Source organism: Nelumbo lutea, chromosome 2, assembly GCF_056320005.1.
Source record: "Nelumbo lutea isolate HS-2025 chromosome 2, American lotus-T2T, whole genome shotgun sequence".
In the NCBI taxonomy this organism is placed as follows: domain Eukaryota; kingdom Viridiplantae; phylum Streptophyta; class Magnoliopsida; order Proteales; family Nelumbonaceae; genus Nelumbo; species Nelumbo lutea.
Genome location: NC_142685.1, coordinates 3,902,940 through 3,922,609, shown reverse-complemented (window position 1 = coordinate 3,922,609; position 19,670 = coordinate 3,902,940). Strand labels below are relative to the sequence as shown.

The window sequence follows — 19,670 nt, the reverse complement described above, 5'->3', positions numbered from 1 at the left end:
GAAAATGCTCGATGCAAGTAAATTTGAGTAACCATCCATGGTAACAAGAATAACAGGATTGAACGAGAACTAGAATTTTACCTTCCAAAATAGCTTTCTTTTCTAATAATCTCCAATAAACTTCATAATAAAAAACAAAATTCGCCCAAATTAAACATAGAAATAATTCAGAGTATAACGTTTCAAAATGCACCCAAAACTCCTCAGAATGCAGAAAACCGAATCTTCATCCTGAGTGAAAATTCGGCTAATGGAAACAGCTGATTCACCGACTCCTCGACCTAGTAGAAGAAACCAAGTACTTTACCACCTACATTCTTTCTCCTAGCCTCTTCATGATCCATGATGCCAGCAGACGTGGTCAGCACAATGTAACCAAACTGCAGGGTTTTAAAAATCCATCAAAACAAGGCAAAAGTCACTATAACGTGGAATTCACCAAGAGGTACGATTTTGTTTTTCAAACAAAAATTGGCACACCAGCAAAATCAGGTTCGAAACCAATAACCAACTGCCCACCACCACAGAAGCATACAAGCTCCGAGGCAGAAATCACTAATACCCAGCAAATCTTACCGGTGGACAGTGATACAAAGGCAAACAGCCTATCAATAGAACTATCTAGAATACACAAAAAAAAAAAGTTGACTAGTCACAGACTCAGTGGACATATGATCTACTGAAGGCATGGCAGCAGGATCCTAACAACAATTTTGGTTCTAAAAAGACGATGCAATCAGCAAGTTTCTAGAACAATTAAATACAAGGCTCAAACCTGTCTTGAGGGAAGCAATCTTGCAGTCCAGTTCTCAATGTCCTTGACACCAAGGTCAAAACGAGGGCTAATAACACCACACTTGTTCAACCTTCCATTCAGTTCAACCACAATTTTCCCGGCCCTATGGTCATCAACATACTCGAACTCTCCAACGTATCCTTCATAAGAAAGGATGCAATAAATAAACAAATAAATCATAAAGCCATAAAAAAGAACATGTCACTGATAAAATAGGAAAATATCTAAATGAATCATATAAAAAGTCAATAAAAGGAATGAAAGAACAGGGCAAACCATGCTTTTGCATCACAAGGAGGAACTTAATGATCACTTTCGAGGATGGTCTGATCATAACCTGTCGCTTCCCACGCTTCTCTGCATTGTACATGCTTTTAAGAGCATCGTTTAAAACGCTAACTCTCACCATTTTTCCCAAAGCTTGCTCCTGCCAGTAGTTAACAACAGGGATTATTGTCTTTGTCAGTCTCACAAGTGTGCTCAAGTACTTTATATTGAACAGTTAAATCATGCCAAAAAATAAAGAATAGATAGACAATTCTGCGCTGTTCAAGCCATACATGTTACAACACTCATTCAATCTGGTCAATTTTTGCTCATGTACATATCAAAACATGAATACGGAATGGGAAAATAACAACCATCAAGAATAAATCACAAACATGTTGGCCCAACCAATGTAGGAAGAGCTTAAAATATCATGGTCACAATTTTTCCCATGTATGAGGTGTGACCATGCTAGCAGAACGTGTTTAGATAGTCAGAATGCCAAAACCAAATGACCAATGGAGATACATCTAGCAGTAGCATGGCCATACTATTTTGCACATACTTGTGGGGTATGAACATTCTACTGGAATATGGACGGATAGTTACAGAGATTTGTGACAAAAAAAAGCATATAGGTATCAAAATTAGACCTTCCAAATATTGAAAATAAAGAGTGCATGCAGAAAAATAGATTCTACAAGTACTGTTAATGTGAGATTGCTAATATTAACTCTCATTGCATGTCTAGACTCAATAGAACAAATAAAAATCCCCAATAATATCTCTATAAAAGTGTAACAATGGACTTCCTAACACTCATAGTGATTCCAAGTTGAATGAATTTATATAGCCAATGGAACCTTTGGTGGGTTAATTAAAGCAATGAAAGAATAATAATGATATAAAGTGAACTACTGTATCCAATGAAAATTAAGGAATAGTGAAGTTGGGGAATAATAATGAAATTGGGGTATCAAAATTCAAGGAGCTACTTGATAGCAACTAAAGTTGCTTAACTAAATAATTTACTGCTTGTTATTTAGTGAACAAATTATTAAGTAAATTGTAAAGTGTCTGAAGCTGAACTGCTGAAGTTAGAATGATTATTTTATTCACTAAATAATGCTGCAAACAGATTGGAATTGAAATCAAACGTTATCCATTGTTATTCACTAAATGGTATATTTTATTCACTAAGGTAATATCAACTTTTAATTCATTTATACTCAAACAGAAATCAAATGTTATCCATTGATAAATCAGATTGAAATTGAAATCTGATATTGGATAGCATTAATAAATTAAACTAAATACGATCAACATATCATATATTATTAATAAAATGACATAAAAATGACTTTGATATTGTATGTCATGAAAAAAAATATATTCAAAATAAACTTTATGAAACTTGAAAAAAAAATTACTCTTTGGTAAAAACAGAACATTCAAACCAGTTTTAACTGTGTAAAGCAGGTTAAATTTTATAGGTTTCTACATTTAAATATGATATGTATTCAAATCCGATTGTATAGGGATGGATGCATTCAGATCAAGGTATAGCAGAGTAAATTGGATTGGATTAGGGTGGCCCATAATCCATATTATAATTATAAACAAAAGCACAAACCAACAACAAATTCAACTGAACCTCTTCAGTGTTATCAAACAGTTCCTACGTATTTCTTCCAGCACAACAGTATGACCAAACTATTGACAACCAAATTTTTAGGCAAGATGCCGAGTATAACAAACTGTACCTATTTATTGTTATCAACCACAATCCCTAAATTTTTTATCCTGAATCTTCCGGTAGCCATAGTGCTATTTAGGATTAAGTGGAATGCTCCAAATGTTGCTGGAAGCAACCGTAAGAAGTCTCTAATCACACCAAATGACAAGTTAAGATATATCTTACAACCTATGCTTCAATATAGAGCCAAGCTGATGAGGGCAATGCACATGTGCACCGTTTAACAACTAACACTGTCCGGGATGTAAATGTTCAAGAGGATCCGGTTTCAGGTTGCATACTCATCTGCGCAATTCCAATTCAAGTACAAGCGAGGGATTTTGGTGGCCCTGCTTAAAATGGGACCCAGCATAATGCAATAGAAACTCGATCACTTAAGAATAAAATAAAGAATTAAATGTTGGCTAACAACGTCCCTTCTTAATGGATCATAACATTATATCAAATCAGACAGTTAGGTCTATTCAACCGGTAAAATATGTTTACACCACTAGCGGCCGGCTCATCTAGATATGTATACAAGTTGAGATAAGAGGAAACAAAAGTCTGCCTTTAACTGCCACACAATTACATAAATAAAGAAACAAAATCATCACTGAAAGTTAGACCACTCCTCCCAAACAACATAAGCAGAACGAAATTAGATGAACACATTTGCGTTCCATGCAGTGAAGGAACCTAGAGAAAAAGAGAAGTAGAACAAAATTGAATAACAGATTCATGGCTGGGCTTTTGTCAACCGAAGTATAAACACAGAAAATGAACAGATCGGAGATCATTAATCGAACCTATAAGAGTAAACCCTAACAAGAAGGGTAATGGAGAACGAACTAGGCTCTTCGTTTAGTGGTTTAAAACGGTACCTGTAAAGAGAGATCTGCGGCGGCCTCCCTGAAAGCGTAGAATATGGAGAGCAGGAGCTAGGGTTTTTGGCCTCGGAGGGTGAAATGGAGAAACCCCGGTTACCTATTATACAAGGATCTCTTCTGTAATTACGGAACTGCCCTCCTTTTTAGGTTTCGGATTACCATTGCCGTTAAATATTGACGGAAGGGATAAAATATCAATTTTACCCTTTCGTTAAATATTTCCTTTTGTCTCTCTCACTTTACCTCCGTACAACGAAGGCACCGTTGCCACGACTACGCCCCTTCTTCCCCCTTCGTTTTCTCTCTCCGCCAACACACTTTGTTCTCTAACCCGTTCAAATCCTCCCTAAGAGAATCGAATGTTGCAAAAATAGAAAGGGAGGGAGGCACTTGAAACACTGCCCATATATGCTTAGAGGGAGATGGTGGTGGAAAAGGCTTCTTAAAAAACCTCATTGGCATAGAATTAGAGATCGGTGCCGGAGATTTCTTATAGAGTAAATAATGAACAGTACTTGTACCTGAGTCGTAAAAAGGAAAATAAAAGGAGATTTTTTTTCCCTACATTTGCCTATGCTTTTTGCTACTATCGTTGTTGGTGGTGGTAATGCTTACTACTTTATACTTTCTGCAAATTAGAGCTATGCTTGCTACTTCTACCTTCTCTATTGGCATAAAGATCAAGTCTTGGGGGGGTGGAGGGGTTTCGAAGTGTAGAGCCTCATTTCCCTGTTAATAGAATTCTCAAAAAGCTTAGGGTTTTCCTGCAATCGCTCCTCTTCTCTACTGGCATAAAGATCAAGTCTTGGGGGGGTGTGGAGGGGTTTTGAAGTGCAGAGCCTCATTTCCCCTACCTAAACCCTAATCTAACACATCTCTCCCCAAATCAAATCATTTCAATCAAGGATCTCTATCTCTCTCTCTTGTACTCTTAGCTTTTTTTCTCTTATAGAAAGAGAAAGGGGGAGAGGGAGATTGTGAGAAAAGAGTAAAAAGAATGATGAGGAAGAGATCCGGGGTTAAGATCATGGAGAAGATAAGTGATCTCATCTAGGGTTTATAGAGATGGAAAAAAAAAAAGAAAGAAAGAGAGTTTAGAGAACATCTCATCGTGAGAGGATTTTTCCAATTCGGACATGGTCTTCACGATTTCTTCTCCACTATCGTCGATCTCTCCGGTGGTTCCATCTTCTATGGTTGTTATGAAAGCTATTGTTTTTCTTCTATCCTACACAAACAGATAGGAGGAAGAGAGGTCAGAGGAGGGTGTCTTGTTTTAGAAAGAGAAGAAGGAGAAAAGGAAGAAAAAGGGTGAAAGAGAGAGGAGAGAGAAGGAGGAATGGGTGCCGAACCTACTGGTCGAGAGGAAGGGAACAAGGGTAATATTGGGTTTAAAAAAAATTAAATGTCACGTAGTATCACGTGTATGGCTTTTGGCAAAATATTGTCATATATTAACAGTAAGGGTAGAGCTAGTCAATTGTCAAAAACATTAAGGGTAGCGTTAAACAATAGTTAAATAGTAAGGGTATACTTAGTCAATTAACTAAACCATAAGGATAGTTTAAGAAATTTGCTCCCCCCCCCCCAAAAAAAAAAAAAGAAAAATGTTGATCGGGCCGAGCCAAACAACTGGGCGGTTTTGACCTTCAAGCTATTACTCGATTTGGATCCAACCTCAAACATGAAATTAGGGATCCTTTAATAATAGTTGAGGTAGCTAAAGTGAATGACTTATTATTTCGTTTTATTATTTTTTTTAATAGTGAGGTGGTGTCATCATATAAGCATATTCATACTCTTTAAGGTGGGCTACTTTGGCTACTTTGAGCCACATTACATTAGATATAGTATTCATATAAAACACCTTATACAATTATATTTTTATCATCTACTGGTAAATATGTATGTGCATTTACATGTGGCATTATCTCGAAGACAAAACTATTTATAATTCATGGACAGTTTCTAAACAGTTATAAGTGAACAGTTCTGAACAATTATAAGTGGACAGTTTATAAAATGAGAATAAATGACATATATGCCCTATTTATGCCCATTGTATATTTAGACGAGGGGAATAGAAAACATCCAATGAAAAAGGGACATTCACTATTTTATAAATAGTATAGATTTCTTTTTTGATTTTGATAAACCGTTCAGTCCAATCCACAAACTGTGTATGCTTAGTAATTTTGCACACCACCTTTTGAACATTCAGAAAGAACTGTGAACATTGGGAAATGGATGTATCTATATCTAGTGCTTGGAAAAGAGCCTAAGCCTACCACCACTCAGTGAGCATGTTTCGCATTGATGGCATAGGTTAACCGTGCTACTGCAATCAATAAAACATTTGATGGATGATTTCCTTTCATCTCGCATAAATCCTAAGTTTCGCGCTTATGGTCATCCTTTATCAAACTCCAAGACGATGGCTTCCGCTATTTTGAAAAATTCTTCATAATCTGGGTTTCTACCTGATACAAATGGCACCCTCTACCAATGAATTTCTACGGTCATCTCTCAAAAGGGCCTTGATTTTGCCAATGATGTATTCATAGAGAAAACAATTGCATCCTTTACACCTCTTAGCTTGCCTCGAGTCTAAAAGACTACGAAAATCCCTTGAACAGTACCAAATTATAAAGTATAAAAAAAGTTTGTACTTTGATGTTTTCTTTGAAAATCGTTTGGGTAAAATATTTAGTAAAGTATGTTTTTTGAAATAAAATAACAATTTTTTGTTTGGTAAAAGCATGTTTGTCCATACTTCCGGTGATGGTTTCCAATGGTTTCGTGGCTGAAACCAGCGGCGAATGGAAGTAGGGCTGAGAGTTGTATCATAAAGTGGTCAAATTTGACCACCTGTTCACAAGAAAACGAAAGTACTATTTCACCAAAAGCACGAAGTATAAACACGGACTTGGCGGAGGTTTTTGTACTTGTGCAGGAGCATTAAGTATAAAATACAAACACTATATTGTACTTTTATACTTTCAAAAGTATGAAAGTAATTTATAAAAGCCTACCCAAATAGGGCCTATCAAACATCACAAATCTATTGAGTCAATGTTTCTACATCAACCATAAAGCCCGGTGGCACATTATTGCATCGGGTGTAGGGCTGTAAATGGGTTTGGGTTGGACCCAATGACCTTAATTGATTGGGTCGATTATGGTTTCAGGAATTTGAACCGATGGGTCATTTTTGGCTCTTGATATATTGTTCTGGTTCTTATTGGGCCAAAATCGGTTCCATCCAATCCCGAGCTGATTCAGACTCAACCTGAGCTATATATATATATAATTTAATATACAAATAAATTAAATAAAAAATATTGTATATATAATATTTTCAATAGGTTTATTATAATTGGGTTCATAGGGCGAGATCCAATTGTCTCGATAACCAGTCATTTTGGTTATGGGTCTAAAATTAAAGACCTTGTTAGGTCCAATTTGGTTAGTTCAAATTGAGGCCCAATCCAGACCCGACCTATTGGTAGTCCGAATCGGGTAGCACCGCTGATTTAAGTATGAATTCATATTATTGTTTACTCTTTATGGTAGTTGGCTCGTCACTACTGTCACCAGATAAAGCGCTCTCTCTCTCTCTCTTATATCTCTTAAAGTGCTACACAGGGTAGCCCATCCTCCAACCCAGGTGCAGGTAGGATTTGATCCCAAGTCTCTGCTACATCCAACTGGATACCTTACCAACCAACTAGTTAACATCTTGCTTTATCAGATAAAGGTCACACCATTGTATATGATGCGTTTGGAATTGGTGTAAAAGTACATCGATGATGTTTTTACACTAAACCGTGAACAAGTAACTATTGCACTTTTGAAAAGTGTGATGTGACCGACGTAAAGTTTTACATTGATTGTATCAATATAGTATTTACATTGATTTTATCAATGTAGTATTTACACCAATAATCGATGTAAAACTTTATGTTTGATGAGGTTTTACATCGAATCGCTACGTAAAACTACATTCCATCTAAACGCACGCAAAACTGAATTGGAGTGGAATAAACTGAATTGGAGTGGAATTTTATGTCGATCATGACTACACACACCTTCAAAACATCGACAAAAACGAACTAGTGTAAACTTTTACACCATTATTGATTTTCACCGATTTCAAATGCATCCTTAGGTATACACCATCATTGGTGTGTTTTTGGATGAAGCAAAACGCTGCATATTCAAACCTTGCCGTTGTAGCTCTTAAGAGTTTTTTTGCCTATTGTGGTGACCATGGTGACTAATTCCAATTTGTATTAGCTGAATACTTTGGCTGTTCAGCAGGCTGTTGAACAAATGATGGGGTTCAACGACAGTAATAAATTGATGGCCCTGCTGTAAAAGGTGTGTGCCCCATGTATTTTATTGTTGGTGTGAAACCTTGTCATTGGTTCTAGTTATTGTCTATCGGAATTCACATGTTTTGATTGCCAACATGTCCGAACTTTCTCAATGACAGATCTAGTTATTGTCTATCGGATAAACAATAGAGAAGACAAAAAATGTTAGACTAAGGTTATGGTATATTGTAACTCAAAGGGAATATACCCATCGTGAATTGCAGCCACACAACGCCATCTTTCATTGCGAGGATAGGGTGTGGGTAGAGAAAATGAGCATAAAAATAGTGTTAACATTCTTAACAAGCCTAACCATTAAGAGAGAGCATTGTCGTTTATTTTGAATGAATACAATTGAGTGACATGGCTTAATTGAAGAGACTATGTAAAACAATTGACCAAATGGTCCATATAGTTCCAAAACAATTTACTATTTTTTTGGGTAGAAATAGGAGGAGCTACACAAGACAGGGGGTAGCTCGGCCCCAAGCATCACAAAAACAAATAGAACTTTAAGTCTATAAGGATAGAGAAAGGGTAAAAACTGAGAGTGCTGAGAGGAAAAGAAAGAGGTTGGTTTTTCATCCAATTCGCAACTTGATTGGCCTCTCTATAAATATGGTTGTAGGTAACACCACATTCCAAATCTCCATCCAGTTTCAAACACTCATCGATGATGGTCTTCGATATCCACGGGCAGTCCACTTTGTTCTTTAAACATGAAATCACAATAAGAGAGCCTCCCTCAATGAAGATGGGGAGAGTCCTATAGTTAAAAGCAATATTGTGGGCCTCCCATTATTGTCATTATTTTGTTGATATGGGGGGTTTTTAGTGTGGTGCTGTGCTATTCAATGGCCCATATGGTATATTTACGGGTATCACCAAAAATACCAAAAGAATATTATATCATAGGCAATTATAGATGTCAAGTCTAATTGGTATACCAATTATCACAATTAATAATTGGTTTGGTTATGTATCTATTTTATAAAATTGATTATTCTGATTATCTTCTCCTGAAGTAGACCTGATCATTTGCCAACTCTATTATTGAAGAAGTTGTAAGCTATTTACTTACTGAATTTGGAGTAGGATTGAAAGTAGCAGCTAGAATGTTGGTAAAATCTCTAGCTGATTGTAAATTTGTTTTGGGAATTGATTATTCGCTTTTGCCCCATAGGGGCTGTAATTCAATTCTCCTTGGCATGGTACCACATTTTTCTAGCAACATTAACAACTTTTCTCAAAGGTGGTGAGAACAGATAGTGGGGTTCGCTCATATTAGAACCAATACATACCGGCTAGTATGTATAGTACAAATACATACAATATAATACAAAATGCAAACTTTTGCATTCTTTAATTAATACCCCATGAGATTTTTTTTTTCATGTAAAGAGCTATGAAAAAGAGGTATTTGTACCATTCTTCCAAAATATTTATAGGGTAGGATTTTGTTAGAATCAAAACTTGGGAGAGGATTTATAATTGCCAGAAATTTGAAAATTCATTAAAGTTTTTAGAATTTATCCTTTATTTTTATTAATTTAGATGATCAAGACTCTGTTCTTGGAGGTAAGATGAGCTTCATGTGTGAGTGTACAAGTGTCTTTTTTTCAAGTGAAAGGTTACCAAATAGATAAAGATGGGCATGAGTACACCAAATGGGTAAATAAAAGGTGATTCCACTTTAACTAGCCCTCTTCACAATTGACAACACAAGAGTGAATTAGGGTAGAGTTTTGGAAATTCTAAAGGTTTCTTGTTGGTCATAGGGGAGACTTGGGGTTGAATCCCAAGTAGGGGGCTTGGGTTGAGTCCCTTTGTGTAGCCCTTCAAACTATATAAAAAAAGGGTAAATTACAGATGGGTACCCTGTACTCTGAGGGTAGTGGCAGATAGTTATCCTAAAATTTCAATTGCAACACTTAGTACTTTGAACTCTAAAAAATATACTTTTGGGTCCATCTATTAGTATTCCATCAGTTAAATATTACATAATATCAAATATACCCTTATTGTGTATATTTGAAATAATTCTATCTTAGAAAATTTGAATATGCTATTTCCTATCCATGTGAGAACGTCATGGTGGGGAGACATTTAGTTACCTAAGAATGATACCATAAATACATGATAAAAGTATTTTTGGCATCATGTAATGTTTAATTAACAGATATACCTATGTGTCTATTTTTTAAATATAAGGGTACTTAAAAAATAATTAAATTAATAAAATAAGTTACATGTAAGCAATAAACAATAAAAATAATTTGAGCATGTAAAAATTTTTAATAATTAAAATATTTTTCAATGGTTTAAATATGTACAGATCGGGTTTGTCCAAGAACCCGCACCTTATCCGTACTTATACGAGTTTTAAAATCTAAAAAACCCGTCTCCACCCCCCAGATTCCGTTTGGTCGGGTGGAACTTGGAAGTTCCCTTCCCACCAGAAACATGCAATCAACACCAGCACGTGTATCGAACGGTTTTCTTCGAGTAAAAAATAATCTCCGCTCTCCAAGCTTTTTGTCCTTTGCGCGAACGGGTTGTCGGGTTTTCTTCCGATTACCGTAACCACCACCAACGGGCGAAAGCGCGAAACCAAAACAAGTTTGCATCACAATCCCGCTCCATGTAAAAACCCCAAAGTGCCCACCCTCCCTTCCACACATATGATGCATATCCCATAGGCCGGCCACAATCGGCCCATAGCTCTAAACCCTCGTTAAAACCCTCCTCTCTGAATCGCTCATCCCCATTTCCCTAACTTCCATTTCTACATATTCCCTTCCGAACCAAAAAACAAGACACAGAAGATGGCTTCTCACAATAACAACTTCGACAGTCTACTCCTTCAAAGCCTGATGGGCAGATTGCAACTCCGATCTCCCTACCTCCACACAAACTCTTATCTCTCTCAAAGTTTAGAAGATTTATTGCTCGACAACAATTCCTTCAATGACGTCGACGACGACGACGCTGATGAAGGCAAGACCCCGCTCGCCAAAGAGGAATTGAAGCTCGAAAAGGAAATCATCCGCATCATCCTCAGTGGCAAGACCGAAACCCTAAAGCCTAATTCCGGACAAGCCGTCACGATTGGCGACCACCACATCTGCGTTGGTTTCCATGAAGAGACGGGATCGGACTATCGTGTTTGGGAGTGGCACGGTCATATCATGTTGTTCGATGAGGAGAATGGCTATACGCCCGAGTATATATACGGGAATTACTTTGAAAGGGCGCCCTTGAAGCGGACTGCACACGGCAACAAGGAAGAGGAGAAGAAGGATAAGGATAACGATGCTGATAAGGAGGAGGACGAGGAGGGGGAGGAGGAGGAAAAATCTGGGACTTTGGGGCTGAGGGAATTGATTGACGGTGGAGATTCGGTCAGCGGTCGTATTCTTCGTCGGAATTTGAACACCGGATCTCCGAGGTAAGATTATATTGGCTTTTATTTATTTTTGTCATTTTCTAATATTTCCCGGTGACAAGGCTTACTATTTCGTCATTAATTATTCAAGACGTTCAGCTTTGATCAGACATGATGCCAAGGTCTCGTACACGATAAATATTTTCTGACATAATTCGTAGTTGTTCTATCCGTGATTGTTTTTGATGTTATCCAACGAGATGTTTCGTGGAATGGTTGGACAACTTGGACTTAAATCGTATGCTTTAATCCTAACTTGCAGAGGTTTAAAATCAGACGTACTGCCAATATTTTCTGCTTATTTGTTGTTGTATTTGAACCTGGATATTGGACATGCCCATGATAGTTACCTGCTGTTGAAATTGGATTTTCTTTATATGCATTCTGACTAAGTTCATAGTCTCCCTCTCTGGCACAGGGTAAGTTACAACTTAAAAAGAAAGCTACTATTATTGTCAGCATATATTATTGCGTTGCATAGAAGCATTTCATTTTTTTCTTTTCACGTTAAGTCTACATGGAAAAATAGCCTTAGACGTTGACACACGTCTGATGCATTTCCATGTTTCCTTGGATGCCTTTTAACATTGATTTTCTTTAAAAGCTAATTGATAATATGAGAATGGTATCTTATGATATGACGTGTTACATTTTTCTTATGAAGACATGAGAAGCTCTATAATTATTTCTTAACTATTTCTGCCATCCCTGGCCCTTGCTATTTGTGGTTAGTGAGTTTTTATTTTTATGATATGATTAGGTTTATGATTATAACAAATATTTACCATGTAAGCGCTCATTGTTACTATTCATTTTCTTTCTTCAATTTTTATAAGAACATTGGAGGCTTGTATGTTCTAGTATTAGCCAGAAGTCTTGACTTTGGTAGAAGCAGACTGATGCATAAGTGATAGAATCTTGGTAATGTTCTATGAATGATGAATCCATGGGTATGCACTCCATGGTCTGTGTATTTTATGTTTATGGATTTGGTTGCCTAGGATGCCTGAGTTGAAAGATATTTTGATGTGTTATAAGTACGAGCTTAGTTCAACATAAGGATCAAATTACCATCAGAATTTTTTGAGATGCCAAGATGTCACTCTGATTAGGGTTACCAAAATGAAAGGTATGCATGACTCAATGTAGTAGGATTAAAGATAGGATAGAGAAAAAATGGGAAAAAGGAGAATACAAGTTGGGGTATGTGCAAACACTGTTTAAGGGAACATACTTGTTTTAGTGAGGTTTCAAACAGATTGGTAAAAACTTTGTTTCCTAGTTGGGAACCCAGTACAAACTCAAAATTTTAGTCCATGGACGAACCATGTTGTCAGTGAGAAAGATATCTGCAATTTTGTTGGTATTCATTTCTTTCTTTAGTAATTTCAGAAATTTCAGAGATATTATGCTGTGTTAGTGCTGCTGGTTGTTAACAGTGGCATCATATTGGTTTTCATCTTGCTGTATTTTACTATATGCAGAAATACCATAATGTGATGGCTATTAGTTCAACTGATCTCCATCATACTCACCATGCTGGAATTCTGTTGGTAAGCAAGAGACAAGAGTAAATCCATTTGCAATTTGTAACCTTAAGACTGAGTCTTGTAAGCTCCAGACATGCACTATCACTGCCATTTCAGTGTATCCCTGCTTCTGATTATCTCGTTCTGATGTTGCTCCTCCCAGTCAATTTTTTGGATTCTGGGTATAGTGTTTTTTCTCTCATTTTTTACAAATGCCAAAACTTGCACCTGGTCACCATTGCAACCACCATCTTTTACAGGTTGTATAAAACAAAATCAGTATTTTCAATTTGTTGATATATGTGCCTCTTCAAAAGTCTTCTTAAAACCTTTTAACATTCTTCTACTTCTATAAAAGTGTGTTCATTTTGTTTGTATGAACTTGAACATTAATCTAAGTAGGACTGCAAAAAATCTGCTTATCCAATTCTGGACCTGAATATGAACAAGTAAAGTTCTTTGAATGTAACCTGTTTATGAATTTGAATATGAATGCACACACACAAATTAGTATTTATCTATTAGTAAAGTTGGCTTGAATGCTGTATGTTTATAAAAGGAATCATAGGTTCAAGTCTAATACAAGTTATTTTCAAGTAATTTCATTCATGATATGTAATATTCTATTGTTTTAAATCAATAACCAAATCCAATCAGAGTCCAATCTAGATCCAATGGATAAGATTTGGTTTGATCTTTTTGCAGTCCTACATCTAAATCTACTATTTCCTTTCTGTACAATGGGTTGTTAATCCAGCAGGAGAAGTGGCCTTCATGAACCAATCATTGCTTGCGTGTAAAAAAATTGATGTGGTAAAATAGGTAATCCTAGTAAATCTGTATGAAATGAGTATTGATTAATTTATAGCCATGTTCTGCTCATTAAAAAAAGTTATGGTGGACTATCAGGTCCATTTGTCAGTGTTGATGTCAGGATAAGCATGTATGTTGACACTCAACTATGTGCGGAAATGTTATAAGTGAGCTATCTATAGAGAAACCACATGGAAAGATACAGGAATACAGAAATACAGAAATACAGGATACAACTGTTTAAACAGTCTCTCAGTTTAACAGGGATGCACCCACCCATTGGACAGTTCTCCTATTTAGTCCAATCTAATACCATATCCTTTTTCCTTGTTGGTAGCAAATGTCCAGTAACTTATCATATAATAAGTTTCTTTTAAGATTCATGACTTGTTCTTCTTGAAAGGGTCTTCTGTGCCTCCATTTTGGTTCTTTCCAGCCACTAGTTAGGGAGCTGATATGGTTGAAGAAGCATGAGTGCCAAACCTTCTCTTAAGAGCTCTTTTTTTTTATCCCCTTGAAGGAGCAAAAAGAGCATTCTTAATTCCTAATAATGACGCCTACCAAATACCAATCTTATTCATGCTGTGTTATAGTTATTTTATATAATGAGCTTTCTGACAGCTTGTTTTTGTATGCGGTTTTATTCCATTGATGCCTTTTAAGTTCTACAAAATTACCTAGACAGGGCACTTTTCTAGTATCTATTGGCTGATAACTCATCACCTTCCTTTTGTACTCTTTCTTTTTTCTTTAATGAATTTTCTTTTTTACTTTTCAAAAAAAACCTAGACAGTGTAATATGGCCTCAAAAAGGAAGGTTATCTATAGTTTCTATACAAGAATATGTATGCCTTTCTCGATGGTCTGCCGCATAAAAGGGCAGCATAGAGAATAATTTAAAGAAATATAGCATAGGAAGAGACAGGGGAAGTGGTAAATCCTCATGTTCTGTCCATTATGCATGTGATAGAGAATAATTTAAAGAAATATATCATAGAAGAGTCAGAGGAAGTGGTAAATCCTTAGGTTCCATCCATTATGCATGGCCAATCTGGTTTTACCACTGATATGAGGAGTCAAACCTCCCAAATGTCAGGAGAGACAAAATTCTTTCTCTGAACTTGAAAAAGAAAAATAGCAATTTATGGAAAAAAAATACAAGTAGGAAAGGGAAAAAAAAAGTACTGAGAGTGCATTGGATATTAGCTATCTTCAATTATTTCATCCTCCAAATGGGCCAGATTGGGTAGATACTGTTCATGGACTCAGTTTGGTACTTCCATGGCAATGGTTTTCTGGAATGGCACCACCAAATGTGCAAACTTGCCTCCATACTGCTTAAATAACAAAATCTTTTTTTTTTTTTTTCCTGTTTATGTTATTTAAGAGGAAGAATCTGGATACATAAAAATTTTGATAAAGTTGGTATGACCTGAATACTTTTTGTAAATCCTACAGCACCTCTATGTATTAAATATCATCCTTAGAAGCAGGGATGCTTTGTGTCTTTTCACTAGGGATGCTCCATGATTAAAAATGAGATATGACCAATCCAGTGTTCTTATTTTAAATAGGCACGCTTTCCCCTTCAGGTTTGGAGATTAGTTTTTACTAGACCAGCCATGCTTCCTTAAGTTTATTTTGACATATTCCTTTTACCTTTATGTGTGCAAGTTTTCCAGCCTCATGCACTTAGCTTCATCATCATTATCATCATTGCTATTAAATCTATTTTGTAATATAAAACGAAGTGCAAGAGGCACAAGCTTTCCAATATATAGCAAGTCATTATGTTGTGCTCTTGTACACCTGCATGTTTTTTAAGGAGATAGTAACTTTCAATAGATTAATTGGAATAAGAATTAAACAGGTTCAGCCCCTACATTAGGGAACCTGAAACCTAAGTTTTTGTTTTTGAGAGAAGATAACTGAAATCATTAAGTAGTCAAAAAGGAAGGGGGGGGGGGATGTACATGAGAGGATGTACAAGCCTTTTAAGCACAACAAAAGCAAAGAGACAGCCCTCAAGGAAGGCAGCGTATTGGAGCTATACAAAAAAACCCTTCCCAGCCCAGATTTAGCTAAATTATCAGCCACATGATTTAATTCTCTAGGAATTCATCTAAAACTGCAGTGTAAATAAGAGGCAAGCTCCCTGATTTCTAGCAACAGATGGGATAGCTTCCACGGGTCTCGAATCTGTCCTGATGCCCAGTTAATAACATTTCTCGAATCACCTTCCACTGCAATGCAGCTGAGCTTCTGTGATTTGGCAATTCTGAGGCCTTCCAAGAGGGCCCTTGCCTCTGCATCAGATGCATCTTCTGCCTTGGCTGGGCCACCATAGGCCCAAATCAAATCTCCATTTGCTCTTTGAATCAGACCTCCAATTCCATCCTTTGATCTGTCCTCAGTGGCTCTCCTAAAACTGCCATCGAAGTTTAGAAGAAATTTACCATCTTGTCTTGGGGTGATTATAAGTGGAGGTTGAGGGGGAAAAGGAGAGGTTGTTAGTAGAGCAGGGAAGTTACTATGTATGTCATTCCGATTGATACCCTCGAAGTTTTTCTATTCACCATCCAGCTGCTAATGTTGGCTAGAATACGATCTTGAAGAGCCTCCAAGGAGGAGTAGCTCTCCCAAATAATCTCCTACTTCTTTCTTCCCAGATATTCCACATGACAGCATGAACAATTGCTTTCCAGAAACAGCTTCCTCTCTTGCCCAAAATCATCTTTAGCCCTTTCCAAGAATTGATAAACACTATAACAGAATTAGGGGGAGTCAACTGACCTTGCCTCCAGCCGAGGAATCGAGAAAGAACTTCCAAAGATTTCTGGCCACCACACAATTAAAAAATAGGTGACTGATAGATTCTCCATCCTTGTAGCACATCAGACAGATATTAGGAGAGACAAAACGATGACCTTGAAACTTCTTTTGGAGATTGTCACAAGTATTCAGCTTTGAGCAAGAAGCCTTGAGGGGTTAAATCTTTTTGCTTGGAAAAGGAGAGGGGGTGGGTTTGTGGGTAAGTGCTGAAAGGAAGAAGAGGTTGAGGGTGCATTTTCATAAAAAAAAAAGAAAGAAGAGGTAGTGAAGGAGCCTTGAGGGGTTAAAGACCAAATAAGCTTGTCTTCAGTGGAGTGAGAGACTGAGAGCAAGGAGAGTAAGGGGGTGATTTCCAAAAGTTCAGAATCTCTTAGCTCTCTGTGAAAATTGAGGTTAAAGAAAGGCCTTCTGAATCTCTTTATCAAGGTTCCAGAAATTAGTGCATGCCTATCATGCCTAAAGAGAGAGGGAAAGGCTTCACAGAAGGGAGTGCTTCCCCACCAAAGTTCTGTCCAGAATTTAATAGTATTTCCTTTTCCTACTTTCAATCTAATAAGGGGAGAGAAGGAATCAAAAGGATGAAGGGTACCTTTCCAAGGATTTCATGAGGAATGAGTCGGTAAAGGGAGAGAGTTGCCCCATCCCCAACTGCTTCTGCCATATTTGCTGCAGATTACAGAGGCCCATAGAGAGTTTTGTTCTGTTTTGAATCTCCAAAGCCACTTCCCCGAGAGCCTGATTTCTTTCGGAGATGTGACTCAACCCTATCCCACCATCTTTCTTGGCCTTACACACCGTTTTCCAGTTTACAAGGTGGCAGCCCTTCTCTCCTCCCTCCCAAAGGAAGTCCCTTTCAATTTTTTTCCAATCTATTTCTGATCTTTACTGGAAGCCTGGAACTTTAAAGAAGGAGATGAAATAGATAGGGAGATTTGGAGAGTAGCTTTAATGAGGGTTAGTCTACCGCCAAGGCCGACTAAACCTAAGATGGATTTTGCTATTATAATTCATCTGAAACCTAAATAATTCATCCCTGTTTATCCCTCAATTGGCTAACGCACTGCCAAACCATTAGCTGATCTTGTAACTCATCTAACATGTATCCATTTTCTTCTGAAAGACATCTAGCCACCCTATCAGCAACTTCGAGCCCCCCTCCACTTCAATATGTTGAAGGAGGGCCCATACTTTTAGCTCTTAGAGAATCACCCACTCATAGTTGTCAAGGTGAAGCCTAGGCAAGTGCTTAGGTGACTCCTAGGTGATAAGGTGCTCATGGAGGGCCACCATGCTTAGTTGCCAAGATATTTTTTTTTTACACAGAGCTCTTTGATACTTTTATATTCTTTACTTTTTGAGATTACAATAATAAAATAGACTTTATTAAATTAAATTATTTAGTTCAAGTTCAAATACTAGTTTCCTTTTATCATTTTTCTCATCTGTTAAGGTTCAATCAACATGTGTATTGCTTTTAACCTCAAAGACTTGAAATCTGGAACTGATAAGCATGGAAGAACTCAAATTTTTATCCAATCAAAACATATTGATTATTTTCATCATCATCATCATTTTCTTCTTTTCCTAGGACAAAAATAGTCTCAGTCCCTCTATTCTCTAAAATTTCTTTCACAATTAATAATAAAAGATGGGTTTTATTCAAAAAAAGGAAAAGCTTAAGATGTGGGGCAATGGCTACACATAGTCACACCACTTTCTTTTGACCCTCCAATAAAACATGGCATGCTATCAACCAAATCACTTATTGAGTACTCTTCTGAGTGGTTTGGTTTCAATGTGTTCACATGATCACAACACTTGTGATCCTCTAATAAAATGTAGGCATGCTATTAATCAGATGAAAAACCAAATTATCTAGTAAGTGCATCCTGGTATTGCTACTCAAATGCCACATTAACAATCCGCTATCATATGAAAAATAGAGTTTGCAGCTAGGGTCTACTATCTTACAATTTAAAAATATCAAGGTAGCCTAACATGTTGAGTGGTTAATTTAGACGACTATGGCACCCAGTGAGTATATGCCTTAGTGATTTGGTTTCAATGAGTTACATAAATCCGCAATACAACTCTTTTTACTCTCTCTCGTGTACACACACCACTTAACATACACATTATTGTCAGAGAGTTGATGCTTGCAATTATGCTGTGTATTCTGTTTTCCTGCCAAACAGTTAATTCATGTTCACAGCCCTGGCTCTTCTTCTTTCCTTAAATTCCAGGTTTTAGGTGGGGACACGGATTCTGGAGGCTGGCATGGGTTGGACAGCTAAGAAGCCTTGTTATGCATTTATATATACCTTCAGTATTTGAAGATTTGTGATTGATTCGGTGATTCATATGTGCTTTTTAGTTGTACCTCTCCGATATGGCTCCCGAGGTAGGATTTTACCCACCATCATCTGATAAGTATAAACTTCAAATATGAATTGTCGTTGCAATTGCAGAACCACCTGTACTATCTCTTATTCAGGACAGATGGAAGGAAAAGGAAATGAAAAAAAAAGGGAAGAGAATTTAAAATATTGTGCTTGGCAATGGTATCCCAATATGCCTTATTAATTTTTTGGTGAATCTTCAATTTAAATGTATACAGTTCTTGTCTGAAATTGTGCAAACTGGTTGGTATATGATGGGGGTAGGAATTTAGATTTTCAGCCGTTTTCTCTTTTAATAAAATCGCAGGATGATTTATTGGTTAATGGTTAGTAACGGTGTGGGCGAGGTTCACTCCCCGGCTGTTGTTATGCAATTAGTTGACTGTTTATGCATATTGCTTCACTTTTAGGTTAAGAAAAGGCCTTGTTATGTTGATTTCTATCAACTAGAAGATGTTCTCTACTTCTATTTTTTAGTATCGAGATCTGTAAAATAGGTTGTAGGTTAGCTTCCATATTAGCTCGTTTGCAACGTCAAACTGAGGTTGCTGTTGGTTTCTAAATGCTAACTTTTTAGCATTTATTTTA

At 36.9% G+C, this 19,670-nt stretch overlaps 2 protein-coding genes across 3 annotated transcripts; one reads left to right on the top strand and one right to left on the bottom strand.

Moving 5' to 3' along the window:
• Positions 1 to 58: 58 nt before the first annotated feature.
• LOC148868149 (small ribosomal subunit protein uS8z/uS8w) lies at positions 59 to 3,763 on the bottom strand. Its single transcript, XM_088968831.1, has 4 exons — positions 3,683 to 3,763; positions 1,073 to 1,223; positions 776 to 936; positions 59 to 380 (listed from the first exon to the last, which is right to left on the bottom strand). The coding sequence occupies exons 2-4, from the start codon at positions 1,203 to 1,205 to the stop codon at positions 282 to 284; spliced, it is 393 nt and encodes a 130-aa protein (XP_088824957.1). The 5' UTR covers positions 1,206 to 1,223; positions 3,683 to 3,763; the 3' UTR covers positions 59 to 281.
• Positions 3,764 to 10,266: 6,503 nt separating this feature from the next.
• Positions 10,267 to 19,227, top strand: LOC148868148 (uncharacterized). 2 transcript variants are annotated; one of them, XM_088969753.1, is made up of 3 exons: positions 10,267 to 11,512; positions 12,994 to 13,062; positions 18,927 to 19,227. In XM_088969753.1, exons 1-2 carry the CDS (start codon positions 10,890 to 10,892, stop codon positions 13,007 to 13,009), a joined length of 639 nt encoding a protein of 212 aa, XP_088825879.1. In that variant the 5' UTR covers positions 10,267 to 10,889; the 3' UTR covers positions 13,010 to 13,062; positions 18,927 to 19,227. The 2 variants fall into 2 exon arrangements, with proteins under 2 accessions (XP_088825879.1, XP_088825880.1); XM_088969754.1 differs by lacking the exon at positions 12,994 to 13,062.
• The last annotated feature ends 443 nt before the right edge of the window (positions 19,228 to 19,670 follow it).